The following is a 25,040-nucleotide window of genomic DNA, read 5'->3' on the forward strand; positions in this document are numbered from 1 at the left end:
CCTGCTTGAAAAGGGTTGGGGGGGGGGCTCACAGACAACCACTACTGGCATCCACTTCAGATCCTAGGGGTGCATTCGAGATGAATTATGACCTGTTAAAGGTGTAGTTCACCAAGATTCTGTCTTAATTTATTCACAATTATGTTTTTCCAAGCTTATTTACATTCATATAAGAGATAGGTATTGAGTCATTCTAAACATATCTTATTTCAGTTAGTACCAAGGTAACAATTTCAGTTTTTTGTTTTTAAGATTAGAAGTTTTTCAGCATTTTTATTTTTTATTTTATTTCAAAACCCCTAAATATCACAAATAATTCATTGGTCAGAAACTGTGCCAATACAAACACCTTTTTTGTAAAATAACAATAAAAAAAAAAACATTTGCATTCACTCAGAGCTTGCGAAAAAAAAACATTGGAAAACTAGGTTGCAGTCATTAGACTAATGAACAAATTCTGTCTATTTTAAGGCCATCACATTGTTATCGTTCCAAATGTTGTTACTCAGAAAAACAAGTGGTGAAAGTCTTCGCCTGTTAACAGCACAGCCTGCTGTGAAGAAAATGTGCTCTGACGGCACAGGGACACACTGATATCAGTCTGATATGCGTCGTCTGAGTTTCTCATTGCGGTTATCTTCCCACCATAAAGCAGATCCTCATCTAGTGGGATGCTTGACTCTTAACGAGAACTGAATATGCCAATAAGAATCGAAATATTGCCACATTTGGCTCTGCCTGAAAGTACATGGCAGTATCTCTCATCAACCTCGACATCATGTATTCGCACACAATGTGTAAAGGTGAAATTCAGGTGACAGATTCAAAACATTTTATTGGTGCAAAGTTCGAATAGTGTTTTTACAAGTCAACTTGATGCGAACGAGATTAGATTTGAGAACCATGAAGGACGAGACACAAAACTATGGCTTTTGATGACTTTAAGTTATTACTCATGACTTTAAGTCAATACATTGAAGTCATTTTTAATCATTACTTTTATGATGATTTTGTGGAGCTTGACAGTGTTTTTGCCTAAAAATGCCTTTTAATTTGGAAGAAATATGGGTTTGGAACAACATAAGGGTCTGTAAATAATGACAGAATTATAATCTTTGCGTGAAATATTCCTTTAAATACAATAAAAGATGGATATAAGGTGGATGGAATGGTTTAATGATTAAAATAACTGCACAAATTTCTGGGAAAATAGCTTTAGCCTGCTGTTAATTACATTTTATTTTTTGTCAATGTCTTTCAGTAGATTATATCTGCTGTCATGTCGCACATTGTTGGATTTGACATGCTTTGTGGCCAGCCTTGAAACGTTTCATGAAAGCAGATTGATTTTCTTGCCTTCGCTTTATCAGGTACCTTAAGTTAAATGCAGACCACGAGTAGCCGACAGCGCAGACAAGCTTTTAGTACTCAACGTTAGGAATCGCTTTGAAAGCTCTTCACTTTCCATCCCACTTGTCTGTGGAAATGCGATAAAATGCCTTTTCCGCTGAATGTACCCTTTGGCCCTAATTGGATTCGATGAAAGTGTTTGCCTCTGGTTTGTGTCCGTAGAATGTACTATTGAGTTTGAAACGGCCCGAAAAACATTGTACGAAAGTCAGACGTTTTCATTTTTCACATGCTGAATTGATTGAATGTGGTGTCAAGATGCATGATTTACATGTCTGATCACCGGTTTAATGATTTTATTTACGCTGCTTACCACAAATTCATCGCTTAGAAGACTTGCCTCTTTTGTGTGGTCACCTGTCATTAACCTGGAATCCCATTCCGTGCAGTTTGGGTGAGATTCACGCAAACTAGCAAATGACGGTGGATTGACGAGAACGAAGGCATGTGGGCTCATGCTAAGCATGATGGAAGAGCTGCAGCAAGGCTTATTGATGTGGAAACAGTTCAATCTTGTGTAGAATTGTCCTAAGCAAAAGACGAACCAGACCTGGGTTCTTTTTGAAGATCATCTTCAAAGGACTTCAAGAAACCTTTAAAAAAAAAATCATTGATTGTTTAATCATTGCCATGGCTTGCCATGGTGGAAGTCGAAGAGGTTCAAACCACCCATTAGTGTGTGAAAATGCATGTTACTAAACGTTTGTGTATCGTCCATCAGCATTTTGTTAACTAACTGACATAAAGAGTGTTTATTGGTGTTTCACTGTCAATATAATGTAATGTAATTGTTCAAAAGTTTGGAGTTGGTAAGAATCTTAAGCTCACCAAGCTGCATTCAGCTGATCAAAAATACAGTAAAACAGTAATATTGGAAAACTTATTGTTTTCGGTATTCTTTGATGAATACAAAGTTCAAAAGAGCAGCATTTTTTGAAATAGAAATCTTTTGAAACTTTATAAATGTCTTTACTTGTCACTTTTGATCATTTGAATACATCTTTGCTGAATAAAAGTATACATTTTAAACATAAAAAAAAACATACTGATCCTAACTTTTGAACAGTAGTTTTGAAAACTTAAATTTACTTAAAAGTGTGTTTTGAATACATTTTGCTTTATAACCTTCTCAGAGCTTATTTTTATTCATACTCAGCTCCGTTCCTCATGGTTTTCCCTGTAGGCCACCATCATGTCGGGCAGCTCTTTGAGTTTAAACCACGATCCTGTGCCCACCCGAAGCCATCTGGGCCGCCAGGCTAGCTTTCAGGAACGTGGCAGCAACAAAACACAATACACACAGGCCAACCGCAGCAACACGCTGCCCACTGACGTCGGCAGAAAAGCTTTCGCCATGAGGAGAATGAAGCAGGAGATCAAAGACATCATGTCGCCGACCCCGGTTGAGCTTCATAAGGTGGGAATACAGTTTTTTTTTTTTTGGTCATTTCATGATAAAATAGCTATACAGCAGGCTTAATGTGTGAAACTGCGCCCACATTCATAGGTGAACCTTTTGAAGGACTCGGACCCTGAAGACTTCGGGTTTAGTGTGTCTGACGGAGTCTTGGAGAAGGGGGTTTATGTAAACAATATCCGTCCAGGCGGCCCTGCTGAAATCGGAGGACTCAAGCAATATGATAGACTGCTACAGGTGATTTACTGTAGTTCAGACCCGTGGTATAATGGGACAACAAGTACCATAATACCCCCCCCCCCCTTCCATTTACATTTCATTTTCAATAATGGAAACCACACTGTATCAGCAATTTTATTAATCTTTTAAAATGAAATCAAAAGCAGACATATTTAAATGGCTTTCTTTTTGTTGTGTGGCTATTTATTTCCTAATATTCACAGAAACAGTTCATATTGCTAATTAATTATGTGTACAGCCCAACTTCAAAGTTATTCATCCAATTTTTGCCAGATTCTGCATTAAAAAGTAAATCCCATTTTCATGACTAGATTTCGCAATTCTGTGTTTTCTGCATAGATCGCAAGATCATAGGACCCTAAGTACAGAAAAAGTTATGTAAATTTATGCTTGTTTTGTGTCATAGATAAACCACGTCCGGACTAGAGACTTTGACTGCTGCTTAGTGGTTCCTCTTATAGCAGAGTCCGGGAACAAACTGGATCTAGTCATAAGCCGAAACCCGGTTTCCTCCCAGCCCTCGGAACTAAACCCTTTGTCCAATGACGAGGCAGCAAACTGGACTGACCCCAGGGACCCTCTCGAGCAGCCCACCGCGGGGCTGGAGCAGGGCCAGCACAACTCTACGCTAGCGGGACTAGAGGACAGAGACCCCAACAATACTTTATAGCAGAACTCCTCCCAGGTGCCTGCAGTGGAGCGCTTCTCCTCATGGTGCTAAAGCGAACCCTCCCCTCCCTAAAACGGCTCCCTCTAGTGGAGGAAAACGAGAGGGGCCTGTTGTCCTATAGCACACACCCAGTCCCTTTCCTAAGTCAGAGCATGAACCACCATGACTAAGAGGTCCTTTCCTGACAAGCTGGGTGTTTTTACCCTGTGAAAATGGCGGCGAAGACCACACTGACCTCTTGGAAAACCAAATTGTGGGGGGACAAAAAACCTGAAACAGTGCCATCCCTAATTTTTATTGCCAATAAACGAGAATAGTTTTGAGGAGGACTCAAAAAAAGAATGCATAAAAGCAACACTGAGACTTTTACTTACGATATCGGACTGGCCACTCTGTGATTGTCCGTATTTGTGTGAGTCTGAATGAGTGCGCGCGTGTCCCGAGACTTTATTACGCAAGCCTCCACTAAGTCTGTCAAAGTTTCACATTTGAAACGCAACTGTCGATCCTCCTATTTTGTGATACTGAAACACAAGTGTGCGTATAGTGTATGTCCGTGTATTTCCTTCTATCTGATGCCAAGGTCAGATCCCTTTTCTTCGAGAGATTATACAGCTGTTATGGGGAAAAAAATCAGCACAATGAATTCGGTAGCCATTTTTCAATTGTGACTGAATATGGGTTATAGCCTAATGCATGAGACCTTTTAATGATCTATTTTGTAGTACTTCTGTCCAAAAAAAAAAAAAACCCACAAGCGCTTGGCTACATGAAAAACACCATGTTTCGGTTCACTGTCAGCTATATCAACGTAAATATGAAATCCAATGTCGCTCATATAATAGAGGGTGGCACAAAGGCACCTTATCTTGAAATTGGACAGATGTCTATTTTTATGAATCGAGGCGGATGATTTATAAGGGATGCGTGTGTTTCTGAGCGATAGCTGGTTAACATGAGGTCACTATCGACCATGTACCGAAGCAGATTGACGGCACGGAGAAGGTCATACAGTTCGGAAACTCTGCACTTTGATTGGTAACCGTCGTAGGTCTGCGGTCTCCAGACTCTCGCCCCACATTTTGAGAAAATCCATCATTGGCCCAAATGATAGAACAGCTTATTTATTCCAACATCAATCTCCTAAATGAAAACGGCAGGCGTTCAAGTAGGTACTCGCATATTGTTTACTCCGCTGTCTGTGATAAATGAGAATATTACGGCGAACAAATTCATCTCATTTGCTTAAATTTGCAGTATCCACTTATGACAAAATGCAAGCATGGGGTTGATGTCCATGAGTAAAAAAAAAAAAAATGCTGAAAAGGTTTCTGTATTCCTCCCCACATTGTTAAAATAGTTATCAATCATTATGGTAATTTGTGTATGGTACTGTTATGGTTTAAATGTCTCATCTGATATTTTTTTCCAGAATGTGTAAGCCCAAAGGGTACGCAATCCATTTGTAAAGAGAAAAAAAAACAAAGTGTCAAATCATGAGAGAATGGATTCATTCTACCATTTGTGGTAGACCAATAAACATCTCATTTGTAGCTCTACTTGGAAATAAATAATGTTAGTAAAGAAAAAAAAATGCCATAAGTAAGCAGCTAATGGCAATGAAGACCCTCACCCACCTGTGTGAAACTGTGCTTTTGATTGAGTGACGTCACCCTCGTTGTCAGTGCTCAAAGATCCTGTCTACTCACTATTTTCTAATGGCACATTGTGGTTCAACTCCTGAACCGAACAAAAACCTCATCAAGCCCACTTGATGGAGAACGTCTGACGATGATGAAAAGGTGTCTTTTGTTGTTTTGATAAACTTTCAGGTACGGGTTCATTCCCCAAACTCATGTTTCTCAATCCGCTTGAAACAAATCTTGAATTATGGTTTTCAAGCCCTGATTCAAAAGTTAGTTGTCACTTTCATTACGCTTTCCTTGACCTTGACCTATGTTTGTTACAACACTTCACTGTGTTACTGCAAATACACGCCGGTCAAGTGAAACAAGTCATTTTTATGTTCCATTCGTGGAAACGTTTAGTGAAGTCAAGCACTGCCAGTTAAAATAGTGGGTGTTCATTTTCAGTATATAATAATTTTATGATTCAATGTCACGGTTATGTCCCTAAAATATTGTATTTTTATTTCTAATGGACAGGTATTATGAGCTGTAAAGTATTTTTGTACAAATTTAATACTTTGTTAGCATGATGTTTATCGTGTATGTATAAATTTGGGGATTCCTACAGCTGTAATCCTTTGTATGGCCGACGAACAGAGAAACAATAAAACAACATGCCGAGTGAAGAGATGGCACCGAAATGCTCTTTTGATTTAATCAGACATTTATGTTATACAATTTAAAGATCCCCTGCCACTCACATTGACATAACAGTACAGACTTAGGATACAAGCAGATAGTAAACAACAAAATTATACAGTGAACAATGAACTTAAAGAGCCACACAGATGGGAAATCAAAAATTACCTGTATTACAGTGTATGATGTAGCTGTCCATCAGTGTAAACAATGTGCAAAGTAATTAAACCAAAAAGTACACGATTTATAAAGTTATTGGCTTCTAAAGTAAGGAGTTGACTCTGAATCGCTGAAACGAGTCGTTATAGATTTCAAATCTTTTGCCCATCTCTATGTACGTCACTAGGAGCACTTTGCATAATAATCTCCGCCTACCGTCTTGGGAGAAACGAACTCTGACCTGCCCCACCCCCCCACACAGACGCTCTGGTTGGTGTGATAGCATCATGTCGAGGAGACAGTGTGTTTTTAATTGTAAAGGCAAGTTTGTTTTATTTTCACTGCCAAAGAATGAAGATCAGAAGAACCAATGGCTAAAATAAATTTTCACCACAATACCAGAGCAGTACAACAAATCCCTTTTGTTGTGTTCACAACATTTCACTGATGACTGCTTTTCTAATCTCGGTGAGTACAAGGCGGGATTTTCAAAGCGTTTGGCCATAAAAGATGGTTCATTACCAACTTTATTTAGACCAACGAGCATCTCCAAATCACAACGCGAAGTATGATTATGAAGTTATGTGTCTGTTTTCTCCCGAGCGTCTTATCAGTATGTGTGCTGTCTGCGCTGATCGTCATGTACAAACACGTCATTAAAATGAAGTGTAACTCCGTGAATACTCAACGAAGAGACATGAGAGAGATATCTATAGAAAGCATGACATGTCTACTTTAAAACTAAACAAGTGCTGCTGAAAACAGATATTCTGTGATAAAGTAATCCATATGAAAACTACGCGATGTCTGTTTTTCATGTCTCCCTTCATTATATCTAATGTGACCAAGCCCCCGCACTGAACGCGCTATTAAGATTCAAACTGAAGCGCGCGGCTTGAATACACCCACACAGAAGAAAAAGCAGCGAGACTGTTCAAGTTTTTTATTTTACTGTTTGCTTTAGCGGTAAGAGGAATAAGACATAATTCACCCCAAACAGATGCTAAGGCATTGTTTACCGTGGAGGTGTGTGCGGAACAACCAATCAAAACTATGTCAGTTGACCAATCAGAACACAGTATGCTACCGAAAGGTAGGGTTTAAGGAAACTGAATCTTTTGAACAGCTTCGTGCGGACCGTTTGGGGATCTCTGAGAATTGGGGTAATTTTAAAATGATATTTTGACAAAATGACAATGTTTTTTAACCTTGGATGGATTTAAACCTAATGTACAGGACTTATAAACAGTGATAGGCAGCTTAGAATTTTCATCTTACTGGCTCTTTAACATCATCTGAATATGAAATTATAAATAATATTAATTTCTTTGACTTGTTATTATTCATAAATCAAGCCCTTCAAACAAGCGCCTCCAACATTATCAAAATTAAGTGCAAAGAGGGTCACACCCTAGACGAGAAGCACCACATCTTAAGAATGTGCCTTCCACTATCAATTCCTGCCACATCACTCATATCATTTTCCATTCAACTGCATTTACAATTATTTGAGATAAATATTTGTACATACTGATTTCACCCTTGGCTGCAAGAGTGCACTTTCCACTAATTAATTGGTTTCTTGGCTTGAATATTGTCTGCTTCATATGGAATAGTAATATTGATTGCCCTTTCTTTTTAGGTTTGCACGGTTTTTGTTCTAACTAAATCTAAATTGAAACTCACTGATGCCATTTGGTTCATTTTAGAAGTTCACTTTTGCCTATAAGCAGGTCTCTGTTGCTTCTTCCAACCCAGAAAACATGAAAAAGAACAATCCAGTAAATTTATCTGCAAGCCTGTGAAAAAACAAGCCGCTCAGATTTCGCTCTCCCCGTGGCATAGAAAGGTGATATTATAATTATAATATTACCGCCCCTTAATCTGCACATTTCCACCCACGACACTGCCACTGTGTTTTCGCAAGCGACGACGGTGCATTTTCAAAATGATATGAAAAATCATTTGTGGGGTTTTTTGAGCAGGAACTTCACATTCTAGAGACACCTGAGACCTATTACATATCGTAAAAATGGGCATAACAGGTCTCCTTTAAACTTGAATAGGCGAGTCTACAATGACATGTCTGGTGTGCGATACTTGAGAGATACTTTTTCATCCCATTCTCTCTCAAATGAGAACGGCTTGGCTTTTTAAATGGGTGTCTATGGCAGAGAGGCATCGATTAGAGTTCAGTACGTTACTATTACTATATTAGGACTCAAAGAACTTCTAGTGCCTAGTTACATTACGATATGTGTCAAAATCACAGTATGATAAAGGTCATAGACATTAATGACTATTGATGTCGGTTTGAGTTAGCTTAGCATACAGACAGCTGATTATGTAGAGTCTGCAGACTTGTTACTTGACTGTCATTTGGCTAGCAGATGCTTTCCATTCAGAAAAGCATTTGCAGCTCTTGTCTCCCTGAGTAAGCAAGTGGTGAGTGTCATGCTCAAGGAGCAGTGCTGATGGAGTGGGATTGATCTCACTATCTCTTCTCTTAGAAGCAGAGATACATAACCATTAAGCTTTCACTCGTTTGAACCATTTCTACTACTTTAAATTATAAGCAGCTTACAGCTTGACAAGCAGCTTTCCTAAAACTCCTCTGGTTGTGTCACGTTTGCTGTTAGAAGGGAGAGCTCCATCTGGTGCTCACTCGGGGTACAGACTCACAAGCAGTTATGATTATCAAGGTTGTTTATTTTTCTAAAGCTTTTGGTGGTTCTGTAATTTAAATCTACTTAACAGCTGTTTTTGTGCAACAAGAATTACTCTATATAATGAGGATGAATAGTGCATGTTGGAAATTAAAGATGATCTATTTTGTATCACACCAGCTGTTACAATAACACTTTAAATTAAAGATAGGCTATCTTCCTCGGCCTGCATGATGATTTTAAAGACTTTCTTGGCCTTAAAGGAATAGCTCACCCTGAAAGTACTCAACCTTAGGCCATACAGATGAAGATGAGTTTGTTTCTTCATCTGAACATTAGATATGTTCTTCAGATTTTATAGACTCATTACATCACTTGCTCACCAGTGGACCTTTTACGATGAATGGGTTGCCATCAGAATAAGTGTCTTGTAAAGCAAAAATCGATATGTTTGTAATAAACAAATCAAGAGGTTTTTAACCATAAACGATATTTTCAAATACGAGTGCTCTATTCATAGAATTGCTTTCTCCATTGAAAGATTTGTCTCATCTGGATCAGGAGAGAAATATGCACAGATCTTTTATTCTATTTAGAATAGTTTCGAAATTCTGTTTAGTTTTTATTTCTATTTAATTCTATTCTGTTTAGAAACCAAAACCGGTCTAAATAAATATGTTGGTGGATTTTGATGTGAGAGGACAGCAGGGGATGGACTTTTTCACTTATTGATTACGTCCCGAAATATTCAAGATTTAAAGTTAAATTCCATTAATTATACATTTTTTTTCTTACAAACACAGATTTTCACTTCACAGTTTGTTAATGGACCGAAGTCATTTGGTTTACTTGTTGTGATGCTTTTATCAGCTATTTGTCTCTCAATCTGACGGCACCCATTTACCGCAGTGGATTCAGTGGTGAGCAAGTGACGTACAGCTAAATTTCTCCAAATCTGTTTTGATGAAGTAAAAAACTCATCTACATCTTGGATGCCCTGAAGGTGAGTGCATTTTCAGCAAATTTTCATTTTGGGGTGAAATATTCCTTTAAGATTGCTGGTAATGTAACTATACTTTTTCTATTAGCCTGTAATAGCTGATATGGTGTAAAAGGAAAAACAAGGATTGGAAATAGAAAAGGAGCCAGTGCTATGTGCCACATGAAAGAAATGATGTGATGGAAAGCATCCCCTGGATGCGATAAGCCATAAGGTTACTCAGAAACACATACAGGGGATGCAGGAGACAGTGTACTTCCAAATGAATTATGTGGCCATGTCCCCGAGGCTGGCTCTAGATAGACTTTAATGAAATGCTGTGTGGACTCCATAAAGAGCTGGCTTCCACCTCAAGCTCCTGAGGGAAAGCAACGGCAGTGATGCATTTTGTTAAGCATGCCCAAGAGAGACTGTGAGCAACTTATGCAGCAACTCTGGCACTAAACAAATCCCACCGGCATGTCATTACATGGCCGAAACCAGCACACAAAAGAGAAAGACAACAGTATTCTCTTTGGAGATGAGGTTGTAATTAAACCTGAAGGAAATTACTTTGCACCCACTGCTGGGGTTATAAAATAAGTGGAATATTAAAAATAGCGCAATGAATTGTCTGAGTATGAGCGTGTGTCGGTTTAATATGAGGTGGAGCTCTCCGCGGGGTCTTTTACTTACTTGTATTAGCTGATTAGCACCACAAAGGAAGGAAGCAGGTGCAGGAAACCCCTCTGAGAATGGGAAAGAGATGTGGATTCTCCAGCGTACCTGTTGGGAAATTTAAATGTAAGACGTTTGGAATGAATTAAGTAAAGTACAATCGTGATTGAATTTGGATGTGTGCTAATTCATGTCCTCCAAGGTCATCTCCTGAATGACCTGTGCTTTATATAATAGTGTATACTTAGAGGTGCAAATCTGGTGGGGGACCAAAACAGAGTGTTTGGGGGATGATTGGTCATTTTAGAAAATGCGAAACTAGTCTTCCAAATGTCGTTTTTAATTTTAATCATATGTCAGGAATTGTATAAATCAGGAAGACCGGGTGAAGTTGTCACGAGGTCTACATCTAAGTAACCTTATATGCTTAAAAGTAGTTAAAGGAGACTTAAAAAAAATTGCAGGGTGTCCAAGAAAGAGGTAATATTGAGGGTTAAAAAAATTACCAATAAGCGTCCGCATAAGAGGATTTACCAGTCATTCTATAATTTAGAGTACATTTCATGTCCACTGATGTTGATTATATTTTTTCTAACAAATTTTCTTATCCATTATGTGAACAGCTTATCTAAAAAAAAAAGAAAAAAGAAATGACCCTGATATCTACATGTCTATTTTTTACATGAAAAGCCCGTGAGCTCAAAATAATGAATAAAAATGCTAGTCAACATTATCTATAATAAATTCCTAAAATCTGCACATCAGAAAAATAAATAAACCAAGTGGATAAAATGTTTATTACAACACCATGTGACCAGCATCATTTGGTCATTTTCTTGTTTCTTGTAGATTTTGAACACAATATTGTAAGTGCCCTCTCTTTATCATCATTATTTTATTTTAAAAAATCCTGTCTTGACAGTGTTGACAATATCACAATGATATCTGCAAAAATGATTCTTAAATTCAACAATCACTGTACATACATGTCCATAACATAGATTACAATTTCACCAAGATACATATCCTTCCCTTGTAATACTAAAAGGGTGTTTATTATTTAAGCTTGGCAACTAGGCTTCCATGCAGTACACTTATGAAAAACATTAGAGGCTATAAACTGAATCCGAGCCATTTTGATGTGAAAATGATCCATATAGCTGTCGAAATTCACAATAAGTTATAAAATTGTTGTGTCATGATATTTAAATGGTGCTTCAAAGCTTCAAATAATAGGCTAGATAATGATAAAGACAATGATATAGGTCTTAAATGTATTCATTTATCATATGACATTGTGGTAATTTTTGGTACTTTGGTACTTTTTCGTGTTTCAGTTATTTGTTTGGAAAATGCCTGTACCAGAGTTGTTCACAAGTTGCAGGGGTTGCTCTAAATCATTATCTTTTTCATCACTGACAAACGGTAGTACACGTTCAGGCTTCTTTTCAACGGATAAGTAAATATATCTACTTTATCTACTGTTTTTGTACTTTGTATTTATTTCGCCTTACAGTTTTACCTCGTCAAGTAGTTAAATAGCTGTATGAACTGTCTAAACGATACTGACTGAATCGCGAATCATTCACACAGTTACTAACCAGCTAATGATTCATTAAATAGAACCGATTCAATCAATCATTAGCTTGCTTCCTTGATACTTCAGAGTGGAAGTAGGTTTACTTTTAGGATAAAATAATTATTTATATTACCAAAGTCAATTATAAAGCTGTATTATTTAGCTACAGGTTTTATATTATTATCTTTAATAATTTAGTGTTACATGGGCATTTGACAGTCAGTGAAATGTTTTGTGTTTTATACGTTTTGTTTAGCAGTCATTTGACGCAATGATAACTTAAGTATAAGATTACTTACTGTAAAGTGTATTTGAGGATATCTCACTATACACACTAGACACCGTATTAAAAACAAACACGTATTATAATAATAAATGCATACTAATCTTACAGTTAGTGGTTTCTATCATCCGCTAGGTGGCAGTAAGCACGTCTTTGTAGTATGGAATGAAAAGAAAAACCACAGAACGAGACGGTAGAGAGCGTCTTATTATCTCTTGTGTTTATGATTAAATGATACGCGTTTAATTCGATCAAACATGAATGAGGAGAAGTATCCGCGATCATCCATTGAGGATGATTTTAATTATGGCACGAACGTCGCGACGGCGAGTGTCCACATCCGGATGGGTGAGTCGCAGTTTACATGTATTAAAAAGCCTTTGGTGTCTACGTAATCAGTAATGTAGTCCATTTAAGAACATTGACAGGAAATGAATAACATGGACAACAGCTGGAGTGGGATCCCAGTTTCATTTCAATTATTTATTTCACCGTGTTTCTTTATGAGGTCCAGATAAACAGGAGACTTATGGCGCAATCTTAAATCAGCTGTCATGAGGCGCATTCATTTATTTGCATTGCAGTTCTTTGCAATGTTCAGAAAACAGACTATAAAATGTGACTATTAGTTTTCTTAGAAATCTGACATGTTTCTTATTTAGTTGTCAAACCTGCTTATCGAGGTTTAGTGTGACTGGTCGACATCTTGTTTAAAAATATAAATAATCCCAGGGAAGCCAAACATCTCGTGTGAAATTTTAGGAAATGTAGTATGACATGTCCGGTTGAAGAGTTGATGCTCAAGTGTTATTTCTCTTTAGATTTCCTCCGCAAGGTCTACACCATCCTGTCATTGCAGATTATTGTCACCACTGCTGTATCTGCCCTTTTCATGCTCTGTAACCCCATAAAAATCTTTGTGCATGAAAGGTAAGAGCACATCCTCCCCTGTAGGTTCACCACATCATTGTGGCTGTTAAATGATTCTAACTGCACTTTAATCTATGTCAATATATCAATGTGATGCACTGTGTTCATTTTTCAGTCCCGTGCTGGTGTTGATATCTGCTATCGGGTCCCTTATCCTTCTCCTTGCCTTGGCTGTGTACCGTCACCAGCACCCTGTCAATCTTTACTTGCTGTTTGGATTTGTGAGTATGCCACAAAACTTTATATAGGTGTGTATGTGCATATATTTATGCACTTCATATTATGAAGAACTGTAATGTAATGGCTATAAATGTTTATGCAGACTCTGTTGGAATCTCTGTCTGTAGCCACTGCAGGTATGTTCATTAATTTTCTTCATTTATAAAAGTCCACTCACATAATATTAATGGATACTTCCTTGAAGGATAATCTGATCCCATATTTTTCTGCTTTTAGTGTCATTTTATGAGTACACCATAGTGCTCCAGGCCTTTGTGCTCACGTCTGCTGTGTTCCTGGGTCTCACTGCCTACACTTTCCAGTCTAAAAGAGACTTCAGCAAACTCGGAGCCAGGTAATTCTCTCTTTCTCGTCCGCTGAAGGCCCGGATCTGTCACATTCATCACAGTAACTGAGTGCAAGAATTATTGTTTTAATCCATTTGCTCCTGAAACTGTGCGGAATGATGTTCTTGCGTTGTGGCAGAAGTTGTCTCTGGAGAAACATTCTTCTTTCCAGTCATTAAAATGAAATGTAACAGAAAAATGGGGGTCCATGAGTCATAACTCTGTTATATGATGTGATGCATGGTCCACTCATCGGCATGGGAAGTCGCTGGGTGGAAAAATGAATGTCTAGAGTCATATTATTGGTCTGTTTAATAGGCAACCTGCTGAAACAGGTTGTCTGTCCTTTGTTTGGTTTTTTTATAATGCAAATGCTAAAAAAAAAATCCTAATTGGTCATATTTTTTCCTAGTCTGTTTGCTGGCCTGTGGATCTTGATCATTGCAAGCTTTATGAGGGTGAGTCTAAGGCTAAATTCAACAGAATGCTCCGGGTTTAATACAAGTTTAATTGTATATATTGGTGGGTTTTTGTTAAATGTGAGCCAAAATCATCACAATTAAAAGAACCAAAGACTTAAACCACTTCAGTCTGTGTGCATTCGAATATATTTAATACATTAGCTTCACAATTTGAGTTGAATTACTGAAATAAATGAACTTTTCCACGACATTCTAATTTGTTGAGATGCACCTGTATAAATAGTTTGTTTTTTATTATTTATCAAATTGACTGACTTGAATTTGTCAAGAGTCGTACAGTCAAGTGGCTTCATTTAATTTCGAGACACATTTCATCAACTGCGCAACTCTGTGTCCTTCAGCTTTTCTTCTACAATGACACGATGGAGTTGGTCTTCGCTGGGGCTGGAGCTCTGCTGTTCTGCGGGTTCATTATTTTCGATACTCACTTGCTGATGCATAAGCTGTCACCGGAGGAGCACGTCCTGGCATCCATCAATCTGTACCTGGACATAGTCAACCTGTTCATCTACATCCTGCGCATCCTCGACTCCATGAAGAAACACTGAATGTTAGATGCTCCTCTTCACTTTCTGAAGTGAATTCTGGGTGCAGTGCTGGGAGTGGTATAAAAATAATATTCTTTCATTTAATAGATTCCATATAAATTAAATAATGTTGTAACTAATCAAATAATAAAGATTTGCACACAAAAAATGTATACAACAATCTAAAATATTTATTTGAATAAAAGTCTTCAAAAAATCACTGAATATAAGACATTAATGTCTTTGCATTGCAGTTTTTGCAGTGTTCAGAATAAATGGAGTATGTGTGCTTTTCTTCTAACTGGGCATTAACAGCAAGCTCCTCAAGACACTCTTATTGCGATGTAGTTTCCCAACCAGCTGAATACTTTCAGCTTGCAAATCGGTATTTGTAATTTAATGGCCGCATGAATTTTGCAAACCTGATTGTACAACTTAACTTGATCTGCTGTGTTGATTAGATTTCTGTCGACTGTAGTGTGACTTGTAATCCATGGTGATTTTGCATATTTAATTAGGTGTTGTTGTGAATCAGTGTTTATGGATTGGGAACAAACTGTATTTGAAGCCTGAGACTCTTTTCTTTAATTTAGACTTGTATGTGGGATCTTAATGAATAACTTAAATTCTAATTAGACAATCTTACTAAAAAAAAAAAAAAACTATAATGAAATCAAAATGCAAAGATTTTAAAATGTAGTTAAGTACGGTTGTATTTGCAGTTTTTGGTGTCACAATAGAACATTCACTAAACAATGTTAAAGCAGCATGCAGTCACTTTCAAATGTATCAAACTATTTTCCATTATGTCTGCTCATTTTTAATAAACAAAAAAATTACAAAATAATTGAGAACATAATATTCAGGGACCTCTATATGTTCTGTATCCAAAGTGCAATAAACATCATAATAAAAATATTAATTATTATCATAAAACAAATATATTGCTGTAATTTTTTTTTTTTTAAGGACACAATGGTTATATATAAAAACTGAGATGTCATAAAATGTTATGTTTTTGGTGCAGAAATCTAAATAAAATTATTTGAGTCCATATTTGTTGTTTTCATGTACAACAGAAAGTTACCACCCTCGAATCTGATTGGTCAAGGAAAATAACAAAGTGCTATGGCCATGTCATTGCATAAAAAACACAGAATAATAAAGATAAAAATAACTTGTTCCACATGTTCAAAGTGCAAGTATGAGCTTCTGCATACTTTCACTTTAACATGACATCATAAATGAGTTCTGCTTCGTGTTTGATTGAAATCGGTCAGTTTGAACCATTTATTGATCTCTTGGCATCTAAAATCTGAATGTTTCTCAGTAGATCATGGTTATAAAGTGATGTACGTTGGTTTATTCGAGTTGAGAGATTTCAGTTGTGGGGGCTCTTCCGGTTTGGCCTTAGCTCTGGAGTGACAGAGAACATAGATGCAGTGTGGCTGGATCACTGATAGGTGGCAGTATCACACACTCATTACCGCGCTGCACTGACTGGAAAAAGATTTTAAACCCAACCCAGCAATCCCAGTTTAAAAGAGGAATAACATCAATATCTAAGAACATTGACAACATTGTGTAATTATTAACGGTTCGTTAGTTAAAAGGTAGAAATAGAGTAAACAGGGTAAGTTAAAAGGGCAAGGCAATTTTGTAAGATTAACTGGCCAAGATGATGTATGTATAATACATTTGTATGTATGTATAATAACATTTATGATTATGATTTATGATACCGATGTTGTCATAATGAAATATTTAATAAATAAATGTGTGTGTGTCTGACCCTTAAGTGGACTTCATTTCTGGATTATATCCGTATACCTAAGAGTGGGTATTAAAAAACCACGAGAGGAGAGCTCTATTTGATCTCAGTTTCAGAAGTCACATGATTTGCCATCCACACTACTAGATCCCCCTCACCCGTTCTGTTCAGAAAGACCCAGGGAGAGATGGGATGGAGAAATCCACTTAAAATTCCAGGGTGGCTGGTTCTTGAAGGATGGGGGCACTCAGAAATTCTTGTGTGATGACAGCAAGGCTTTGATGTCAGTGTTTTTGTCTCAGGAGAAGCAGGGCAGGGCAGTCTTGAGACAAGAGGGAAAGATCCTATTCTCTAGAGACACTGATTCACTTTACAGCTCAGACTATACACACAATCATATAAGCTGGGAAATTTAAAGCACACCACCCGTTTAAATCTGATCGCTTTTCAAAGCCTTAGTGAGGTGATTTATTTAGTTAAGAGTCTCCTTATGGCACACGTCTGGAAGATTCTTGTTAATGCATTCTCTTACCTCTTTTTTTGTAATTCCCGTATAATTTTCCTAGCCCTTATTTATAGCATTTCATCATATTATAAGAAGGTGGCACAGCAGGTTTCTGTCTGATGTTTCTTGGCAGGTTTAGTTTGATGGAGTGGGTGGTTTGGCATTCCCTCTAAAGGATTCAGAGGTGTTTTCGTTTAGCCCTTTTTGCCTATTTGCACTGTTTGCTGTTTTATTGTTAACAATAAAAGTCCTGCCACACACACGTTTATAGACAAGCTGTGTATACAATATTAAAGAACAGATTTATCAATGTTTAAAAGAGATTAAAGAATTTGGGCATGCAATTGGAAAGAAACTAAAGGGTCTCAAAATTAACCGTTTCCATGCATCAGGATTCCCAAGGAAAATCTGGAAGTATCAGGGAAAATATTGATTCCCAGACCTGGAAAGTCATGCAAAGTCTTAAAGTAATGGAAAGATTATAGAAATGTCTGTGGTCGATTAAAATTTCTATCCATTACAAATTTTATATATTTTTTTTTTTCTTTTTTCATAAAATGGTAAAATGTACATTTTTATTTTTTAAATCGGGTTAAATAAGGCTTAAATGTTTGAATTCAGAAAGCCAATGTTCGTAATAAAGTCATTCCTAACCCTTAGATGGCACCTTGCCTGGGAAAACCACACATGTGCTTGGCAGGACATTGTTAGTATTCAGTATATTTGTTTAGCTATCTGTATTCTGGAAATCAATGACACTTGCACCAAGAGTCAGTGCCCATCCCCAGTAACCACGCTGCAGTGTTCTCGACCTCTACCTGTAAGCCTACTGTATTTTCCGGCAGGGTGATTATGTATGGGGGGCAGAGCAGATCTAAAGCTCTTGGCTCAGACAGCCCATTCTCCTGCTCAGCCTTTGATGTCCTGCTTTCATTGCTTCTCTTTTGCCGGGACAATGACGAGAACCTTTCGCCACAGTGGGCATAATGCACTCGTTGCTTTTGTTGGTTCTGTCTTTCTCCTCCACACCACAGGGGAATTTTTTCCTGACTGGCACAAACAGACTCAAACAACCTCACCTTACTGACGACTTCTGCTTCTCCTTGCAGGGCCTGTACAACATCTTCATATCCTCCTTCTTTCATTGTGCACTTATTTGCATGGTGGGGAATAAAACAGTCTCAAAACACAATTAAGCCTTTAGAAACTCTATTAAAAAGAATTAGCTTGAGCTGTTACACATACAGTTTGGCCCATGCTTGTATTGAAGATGAGTAGCAAAAATGTCAACAGAGATCTAACAAAAGCTAAAGAGAATAAATATCGTAGTACTTTAGAAAGGCTAAGGCTATATGAAGATTTCGAAGACATTGAAAGTTCCTAGAGACACAGCTCTCAGACTTATTTCTTAGCTTAAAGTGTGTTTTACCAGAAAACCTTTGAGGGTGTTGAAGAAAAAGCACAATATCATAAAATGTTTAATCAGAGCAACGGAGAAAAAAGCTGTAATGTACAGCCAAAAACTTGCAAGATGACCCGATGAAAGGAGGAAAACTATTTCAATGCAGTGTGTAAGAAGATAATAAATACCACTCTTGATCAAGAAGAACAAAAAGCCAACTTGAACTTGATAAAATTCATTTGTGTAGACTTGTGGAGCTCTGGAGGAATGTTATATGGAGTGATGTGACCAAACTGGAACTTTTTGGACCCATGGATCAGCGGTATGTCTGCTGCAAAAAATGGCAAAGCTCATAAGCAGAAGAACACCATCTCCATCCTCAAACTTGGAGGTGGATCAGTCCTGTTATGGGGTTTCTTTACTGTAGAAGGAAGTGGAAATCATGACTGTATGAAGGACATCATGGATTCTTTAAAGTGTCAGGCCATTTTGACAAGAATTGTGATGACTTTGGTGCAAAAACTGAAGCTGATGATCAATGGACTTTCCTGCAGGCCAGTCATACCAAAGTACACATCCAAATCTACTACTGCTTGGTTCAGGGATCAGTCATAGAATGTACTTGAGTGACCTGTTCAGTCTCCAGGCTTAATTCTCATTTAAAATATCTGGTTGAATTTGAAGAAAGCAGTGGCAATGTGAAAACAAAAGGTTATCAGTGAAAGCTGAAAGCTTTTTCAGGTGTGGAATGGGCTAAAACTGTAGTAGAGAGGTGACAGAAGCTTCTAAACACTTACAGACAGAGTTTATTTGTGATTTTAAAGAATAAACGATTCTGCACAAAGGGGGTTGAATAATTTTGAACATGAATGTTTAGAGCCAATTCGAATCAGTGTTCCATTCTCAGAATCACTCAAAAGTGTATTAACAAACTTTCTCTAATACTTTACTGTTTGTTGTTGGCGGCTGCACTGCATTTGAGCTCCGTCACTATATTCTTTTCATTGACTATTTTTAACTTAAAAATCAATTTTATACATCATCGTTTCCGTTTATATAACGTGTGAATATATCCTCTATTGTATTCTACAACAAAAACAATCAGAGCGCCTCGCTATCACTAGTTTTATTTTGATCTCCCGGGTCCGCTATTAGCTTTTAGCCAGTTAGCATCAGCAAGCGTGGTTGCTGCTAACTGCGCTTACATTGCTAATACTCTATTCACACACATTACCACTGCTGTACTCACTGTTACTTGCTTTAATGGCGGATGAATGTCTCCACTCTGTGCAGCTCGAGCTCGAGGCCGTGGGGAAGCAGATTTGCGACCTGGAGGTAAAGCAGGCCCAGCTGAGAGAGCGGAGATCTGCGCTGGAATCATCCCGGGCTGATGCTCACAAGTCCGGGGTAAGTATACAGCGTGCTGTTAACAGTCCCACCACGTCTACTCCGTGTGTTTCTCTGCACAGGCCCGGTGCACCCAGGACACGATCTTCCCAGATGTCTTTCACTGTGACGCCGGGACACCACGGACCCTGGGTGCATCCACAGCGGAGGATGCGAGCCAGGTCCCGGGCGACGACTTCTCCCCCTCCTGCCTTCGAGATCTCCATCCGGAACCGCTTCGCTCCCCTCCGCGAGACAGGACGCGACGCTGTGATTATCGGAGACTCCATTGTCCAACACGTAAGTGCTACGTCAGCCGAAGGTAAAGTGCACACTCATTGTTTGCCTGGTGCTCGTGTTCTCGATGTTTCTGCGCAGATACCCACGATCCTGAAGGCCGACGAGAGCCCCAGAGCGATCGTGCTTCACGCCGGGGTTAACGACACCACGCTGCGGCAGACGGAGACGCTGAAGAGGGACTTCAGCAGCCTGATTGAGACGCCCGTGGCGACGATCGTCGTGTCAGGACCACTGCCCACGTATCGACGAGGACACGAAAGGTTCAGTAGACTTTTTGCTTTAAATGAATGGTTGTTGTCATGGTGTAAAGAACAGAAACTGCTATTTGTTATCTGGGAGCGTCCTAGGCTGTTTCGCGCTGATGGATTACACCCCAGCAAAATCGGAGCGGAGCTGCTTTCTGACAACATCTCCAGGACAATTCGCTCCATGTGACTAGTAAGTCAATTCTCAAATAACCATTATGATGAGTTTTGTTCCACTCGCTTAAATGATAAAAGTACTTGCACTGTAAAAACTATTAAGACTGTGTCTGTTCCCCGAATAGTGAGGTCAAAATATAAATATAATGTAGGATATAGAAAAAATCTTATCGCAATTAAACCAGAAAAATGTAAAGTAAATGAACAAAAACAATTTTTAAAGTTTGGGCTCATAAATATTAGATCACTCACACCAAAAGCAGTTATTGTAAATGAAATTATCACAGATAATAGTTTTGATGTACTCTGCTTGACTGAAACCTGGCTAAAACCAAATGATTATTTTGGTCTAAATGAGTCTACTCCACCAAACTACTGTTATAAACATGAGCCCCGTCAGACTGGTCGTGGCGGGGGTGTTGCAACAATATATAGTGATATTCTCAATGTTACCCAGAAAACAGGATACAGGTTTAACTCTTTTGAAATACTTCTGCTAAATGTTACACTGTCAGACATGCAAAAGAAATCTAATGTATCTCTTGCTCTGGCTACCGTGTATAGACCACCAGGGCCGTATACAGAATTCCTAAAAGAATTTGCAGATTTCCTCTCAGACCTTCTAGTTACAGTTGATAAGGCGCTAATCATGGGAGATTTTAATATTCACGTTGATAATGCAAATGATGCATTAGGACTTGCGTTTACTGACCTAATAAACTCTTTTGGAGTCAAGCAAAATGTCACCGGTCCCACTCATCGTTTTAATCATACACTAGATTTAATTATATCGCATGGAATCGATCTTACTGCTATAGATATTGTACCTCAAAGTGATGATATTACAGACCATTTCCTTGTATCGTGCATGCTGCGTTATAACTGATATTAACTATATGTCTCAGCGATACCATCTGGGCAGAACTATTGTTCCAGCCACCAAAGAAAGATTCGCAAATAACCTGCCTGATCTATCTCAACTGCTATTTGTACCCAAAAATACACATGAATTAGACGAAATTACTGACAACATGGGCACTATTTTCTCTAATACATTAGAAGCTGTTGCCCCCATCAAATTGAAAAAGGTTAGAGAAAAACGTACTGTACCACGGTATAACAGTAATACTCACTCTCTCAAGAAAGTAACTCGTAGTCTTGAACGCAAATGGAGAAAAACTAACTTAGAAGTTTTTAGAATTGCATGGAAAAACAGTATGTCCAGCTATAGACAGGCTCTAAAAACTGCTAGGGCAGAGCATATCCACAAACTCATAGAAAATAACCAAAACAATCCAAGGTTTTTATTTAGCACAGTGGCTAAGTTAACAAATTACCAGACGCCACCTGATTCAAATATTCCACCAACGTTAAATAGTAATGACTTTATGAATTTCTTCACTGATAAAATAGATAACATTAGAAATACAATAGCGAATGTAGATTCTACAGCATCTAACACTTCAGTTTCATCCATCGCACCCAAAGATAAACTGCAGTGCTTTACAAATATAGGACAGGAAGAGCTAAATAAACTTATCACTGTATCTAAACCAACAACATGTTTATTAGATCCTGTACCCACTAAATTACTGAAAGAGCTGTTACCTGTAGCCGAAGAACCGCTTCTCAATATCATTAACTCGTCGTTATCTTTAGGTCACGTCCCAAAACCATTCAAGCTGGCGGTTATCAAGCCTCTTATTAAGAAACCTAAACTAGATCCTAGTGTACTGGCAAATTATAGGCCTATTTCAAATCTTCCATTTATGTCTAAAATTTTAGAAAAAGTTGTGTCTGCTCAATTGAGCACCTTCCTGCATAAAAATGATCTGTATGAAGAATTTCAGTCAAGTTTTAGGCCCCACCATAGCACAGAAACTGCACTTGTTAAAATTACAAATGACCTGCTCCTTGCGTCAGATCAATGCTGCATCTCATTTCTAGTTTTACTTGATCTTAGTGCTGCGTTCGACACCATAGATCATGACATACTCATAGATCGATTACAAAACTATACAGGTATTCAAGGGCAGGCTCTAAGATGGTTTAGATCCTACCTGTCCGATCGCTACCATTTTGTTTACTTAAATGGGGTGTCATCTCATTTATCATCAGTAAAATATGGAGTGCCACAAGGATCCATCCTAGGTCCCCTTCTATTTTCAATATACATGTTGCCCCTTGGTAATATTATTAGAAAATACGGAATTAGCTTCCACTGTTATGCTGATGATACTCAGCTATACATCTCAACAAGACCAGATGAAACTTCCCAATTATCTAAGCTAACAGAGTGTGTTAAAAATGTAAAAGATTGGATGACAAATAATTTTCTCCAATTAAATTCGGATAAGACAGAGATATTAATTATTGGACCAAAAAACACTACACAGAATCTTGTAGATTACAATCTGCAACTAGACGGATGTACTGTTACTTCCTCTACAGTCAGAAATCTGGTGTTATATTAGACAGCAATTTGTCTTTTGAAAATCATATTTCCAATGTTACAAAAACTTCTTCCATCTTAGAAACATTGCCAAGCTACGAAACATGTTATCTGTTTCTGATGCAGAGAAGCTAGTTCATGCATTTATGACCTCTAGACTGGACTATTGTAATGCACTTCTAGGTGGTTGTCCTGCTTCGACAATATACAAGCTACAGGTAGTCCAAAATGCAGCAGCTAGAGTCCTTACGAGGTCAAGAAAATATGATCATATTACCCCAATTTTACAGTCTCTGCACTGGCTACCTATTAAGTTCCGTATCAGTTACAAATTATCATTACTTACCTATAAGGCCCTAAATGGTTTAGCTCCTGCGTACCTAACTAGCCTTCTACCACGCTACAACCCATCACGCACCCTAAGGTCACAAAACGCTGGACTTTTGGTAGTTCCTAGGATAGCAAAGTCCACTAAAGGAGGTAGAGCTTTCTCACATTTGGCTCCAAAACTCTGGAATAGCCTTCCTGATAATGTTCGGGGTTCAGACACACTCTCTCTGTTTAAATCTAGATTAAAAACACATCTCTTTCGCCAAGCATACGAATAATGTATCTTTTAAATTGTGAGTGTAGTTGCATCTGATCAAATGTGCATTTTTATTCATTAGCTTGGGTTAAACTAATTTTACTTTGATGGATCAGCAGCTATGCTAATGATGTCTCTATTTTGTTTCTATGTTTTGCCACGGGATTTACATCCCGTGGTAACTAGGATTTACACAAGCTCCAGTCTGGATCCAGAACACCTGAGAAGAGATGATGCTGACCCTCAGAGGACCTCAGATGATGCTAACCCTGAATCAACAAACAGAACTAACAATTATTGCTAAATGTGGGACTTCATCATATAATAACTATTAATTACTAATATTGATAGTTCATCATCTAGCTGACTACGTCTTGTATTATTATTATTTTGTATTTTTTCTAAAATCCTGTCAAACGTGCACAAACTACTAGCTACTACTAAATATTTTAGAAACATAATTTTCCGTAAAGTTGCTTTGTAACGATTTGTATTGTAAAAAGCACTATACAAATAAACTTGAATTGAATTGAATTGAATACTGATGCCTTTGTTAAATTGATTTCATAAAATGTTATCCTCCACAGCAAATTGTCTTGCAAGTCAAGGGGGTTGAATAATTTTGAACACAACTGTATATATATATTAATATATATATATATATATATATATATATATATATATAGGCTATGTTTTAACTCACTACAGCAGACTCCACACCACAGCTATAGTGATAAAATCGTAGAAAAACAATATCGTTGGAATCACTTTAAGAACTTTAGACACCCAACCAGAATCAATCCCGCTATAACGAGCTTGACAATTTAAAGCTGACAATTTGACAACTTAAAGTTATATAAATATATATATATATATAAAACACATTTTCACGTTTAAAAGGTTATCGTATTTCTTTAAGTATGTAAATCTTAGTGATTTTTCTTAGATAGATTTTTTCCTGTGACCATAGATGTATATACATAGATAGCAGCTGTTTCTGTGGGCCACTATACATAAGCTGTCCTCCATACTGGAATGGCCAAAGCCGGTCCTTAGCATAGCTTAACAGATGATATTGCTGAACTAAAACAAGATGAATGCATTCGCAAAAATGACAGTAAAAAGTTACCATAGGTTAAAAACCAGTAATATTAAGTTTTGCCATGATTTTGACTGTAAGTGACAACAGGCTGACGCATCGACGTGTCTGGTTGAATGTGGATTTCTACATAGTATATAAATCTAATGGTGATATTGACTTCTCATTGAATTCTCATTGAATTAGAATTAGAATCTCTGTGGA

The 25,040-nt window shown here is 37.8% G+C and overlaps 2 protein-coding genes across 10 annotated transcripts in view; both read left to right on the plus strand.

Annotated features, from left to right (window-relative positions):
* Nucleotides 1-6,060, plus strand: part of LOC113060508 (glutamate receptor-interacting protein 1-like) — a 244,521-nt gene extending 238,461 nt beyond the window's left edge. For all 9 annotated transcript variants that reach the window (XM_026229508.1, XM_026229472.1, XM_026229490.1 and 6 more), the window contains 3 exons: nucleotides 2,594-2,827; nucleotides 2,918-3,064; nucleotides 3,474-6,060. In XM_026229508.1, coding sequence (XP_026085293.1) covers nucleotides 2,594-2,827; nucleotides 2,918-3,064; nucleotides 3,474-3,737 — 645 coding nt within the window. In that variant the 3' untranslated portion in view covers nucleotides 3,738-6,060. The remainder of the gene's footprint in view (nucleotides 1-2,593; nucleotides 2,828-2,917; nucleotides 3,065-3,473) is intronic.
* A 6,526-nt stretch (nucleotides 6,061-12,586) lies between these two features.
* On the plus strand, nucleotides 12,587-15,592 carry LOC113060547 (protein lifeguard 4-like). The gene is made up of 7 exons (XM_026229551.1): nucleotides 12,587-12,756; nucleotides 13,230-13,338; nucleotides 13,454-13,559; nucleotides 13,661-13,694; nucleotides 13,795-13,912; nucleotides 14,317-14,362; nucleotides 14,728-15,592. The coding sequence occupies exons 1-7, from the start codon at nucleotides 12,666-12,668 to the stop codon at nucleotides 14,932-14,934; spliced, it is 711 nt and encodes a 236-aa protein (XP_026085336.1). The 5' UTR covers nucleotides 12,587-12,665; the 3' UTR covers nucleotides 14,935-15,592.
* Nucleotides 15,593-25,040: the final 9,448 nt, after the last annotated feature.

The sequence above is a fragment of the Carassius auratus genome, chromosome 4, assembly GCF_003368295.1.
Source record: "Carassius auratus strain Wakin chromosome 4, ASM336829v1, whole genome shotgun sequence".
NCBI lineage: Eukaryota > Metazoa > Chordata > Actinopteri > Cypriniformes > Cyprinidae > Carassius > Carassius auratus.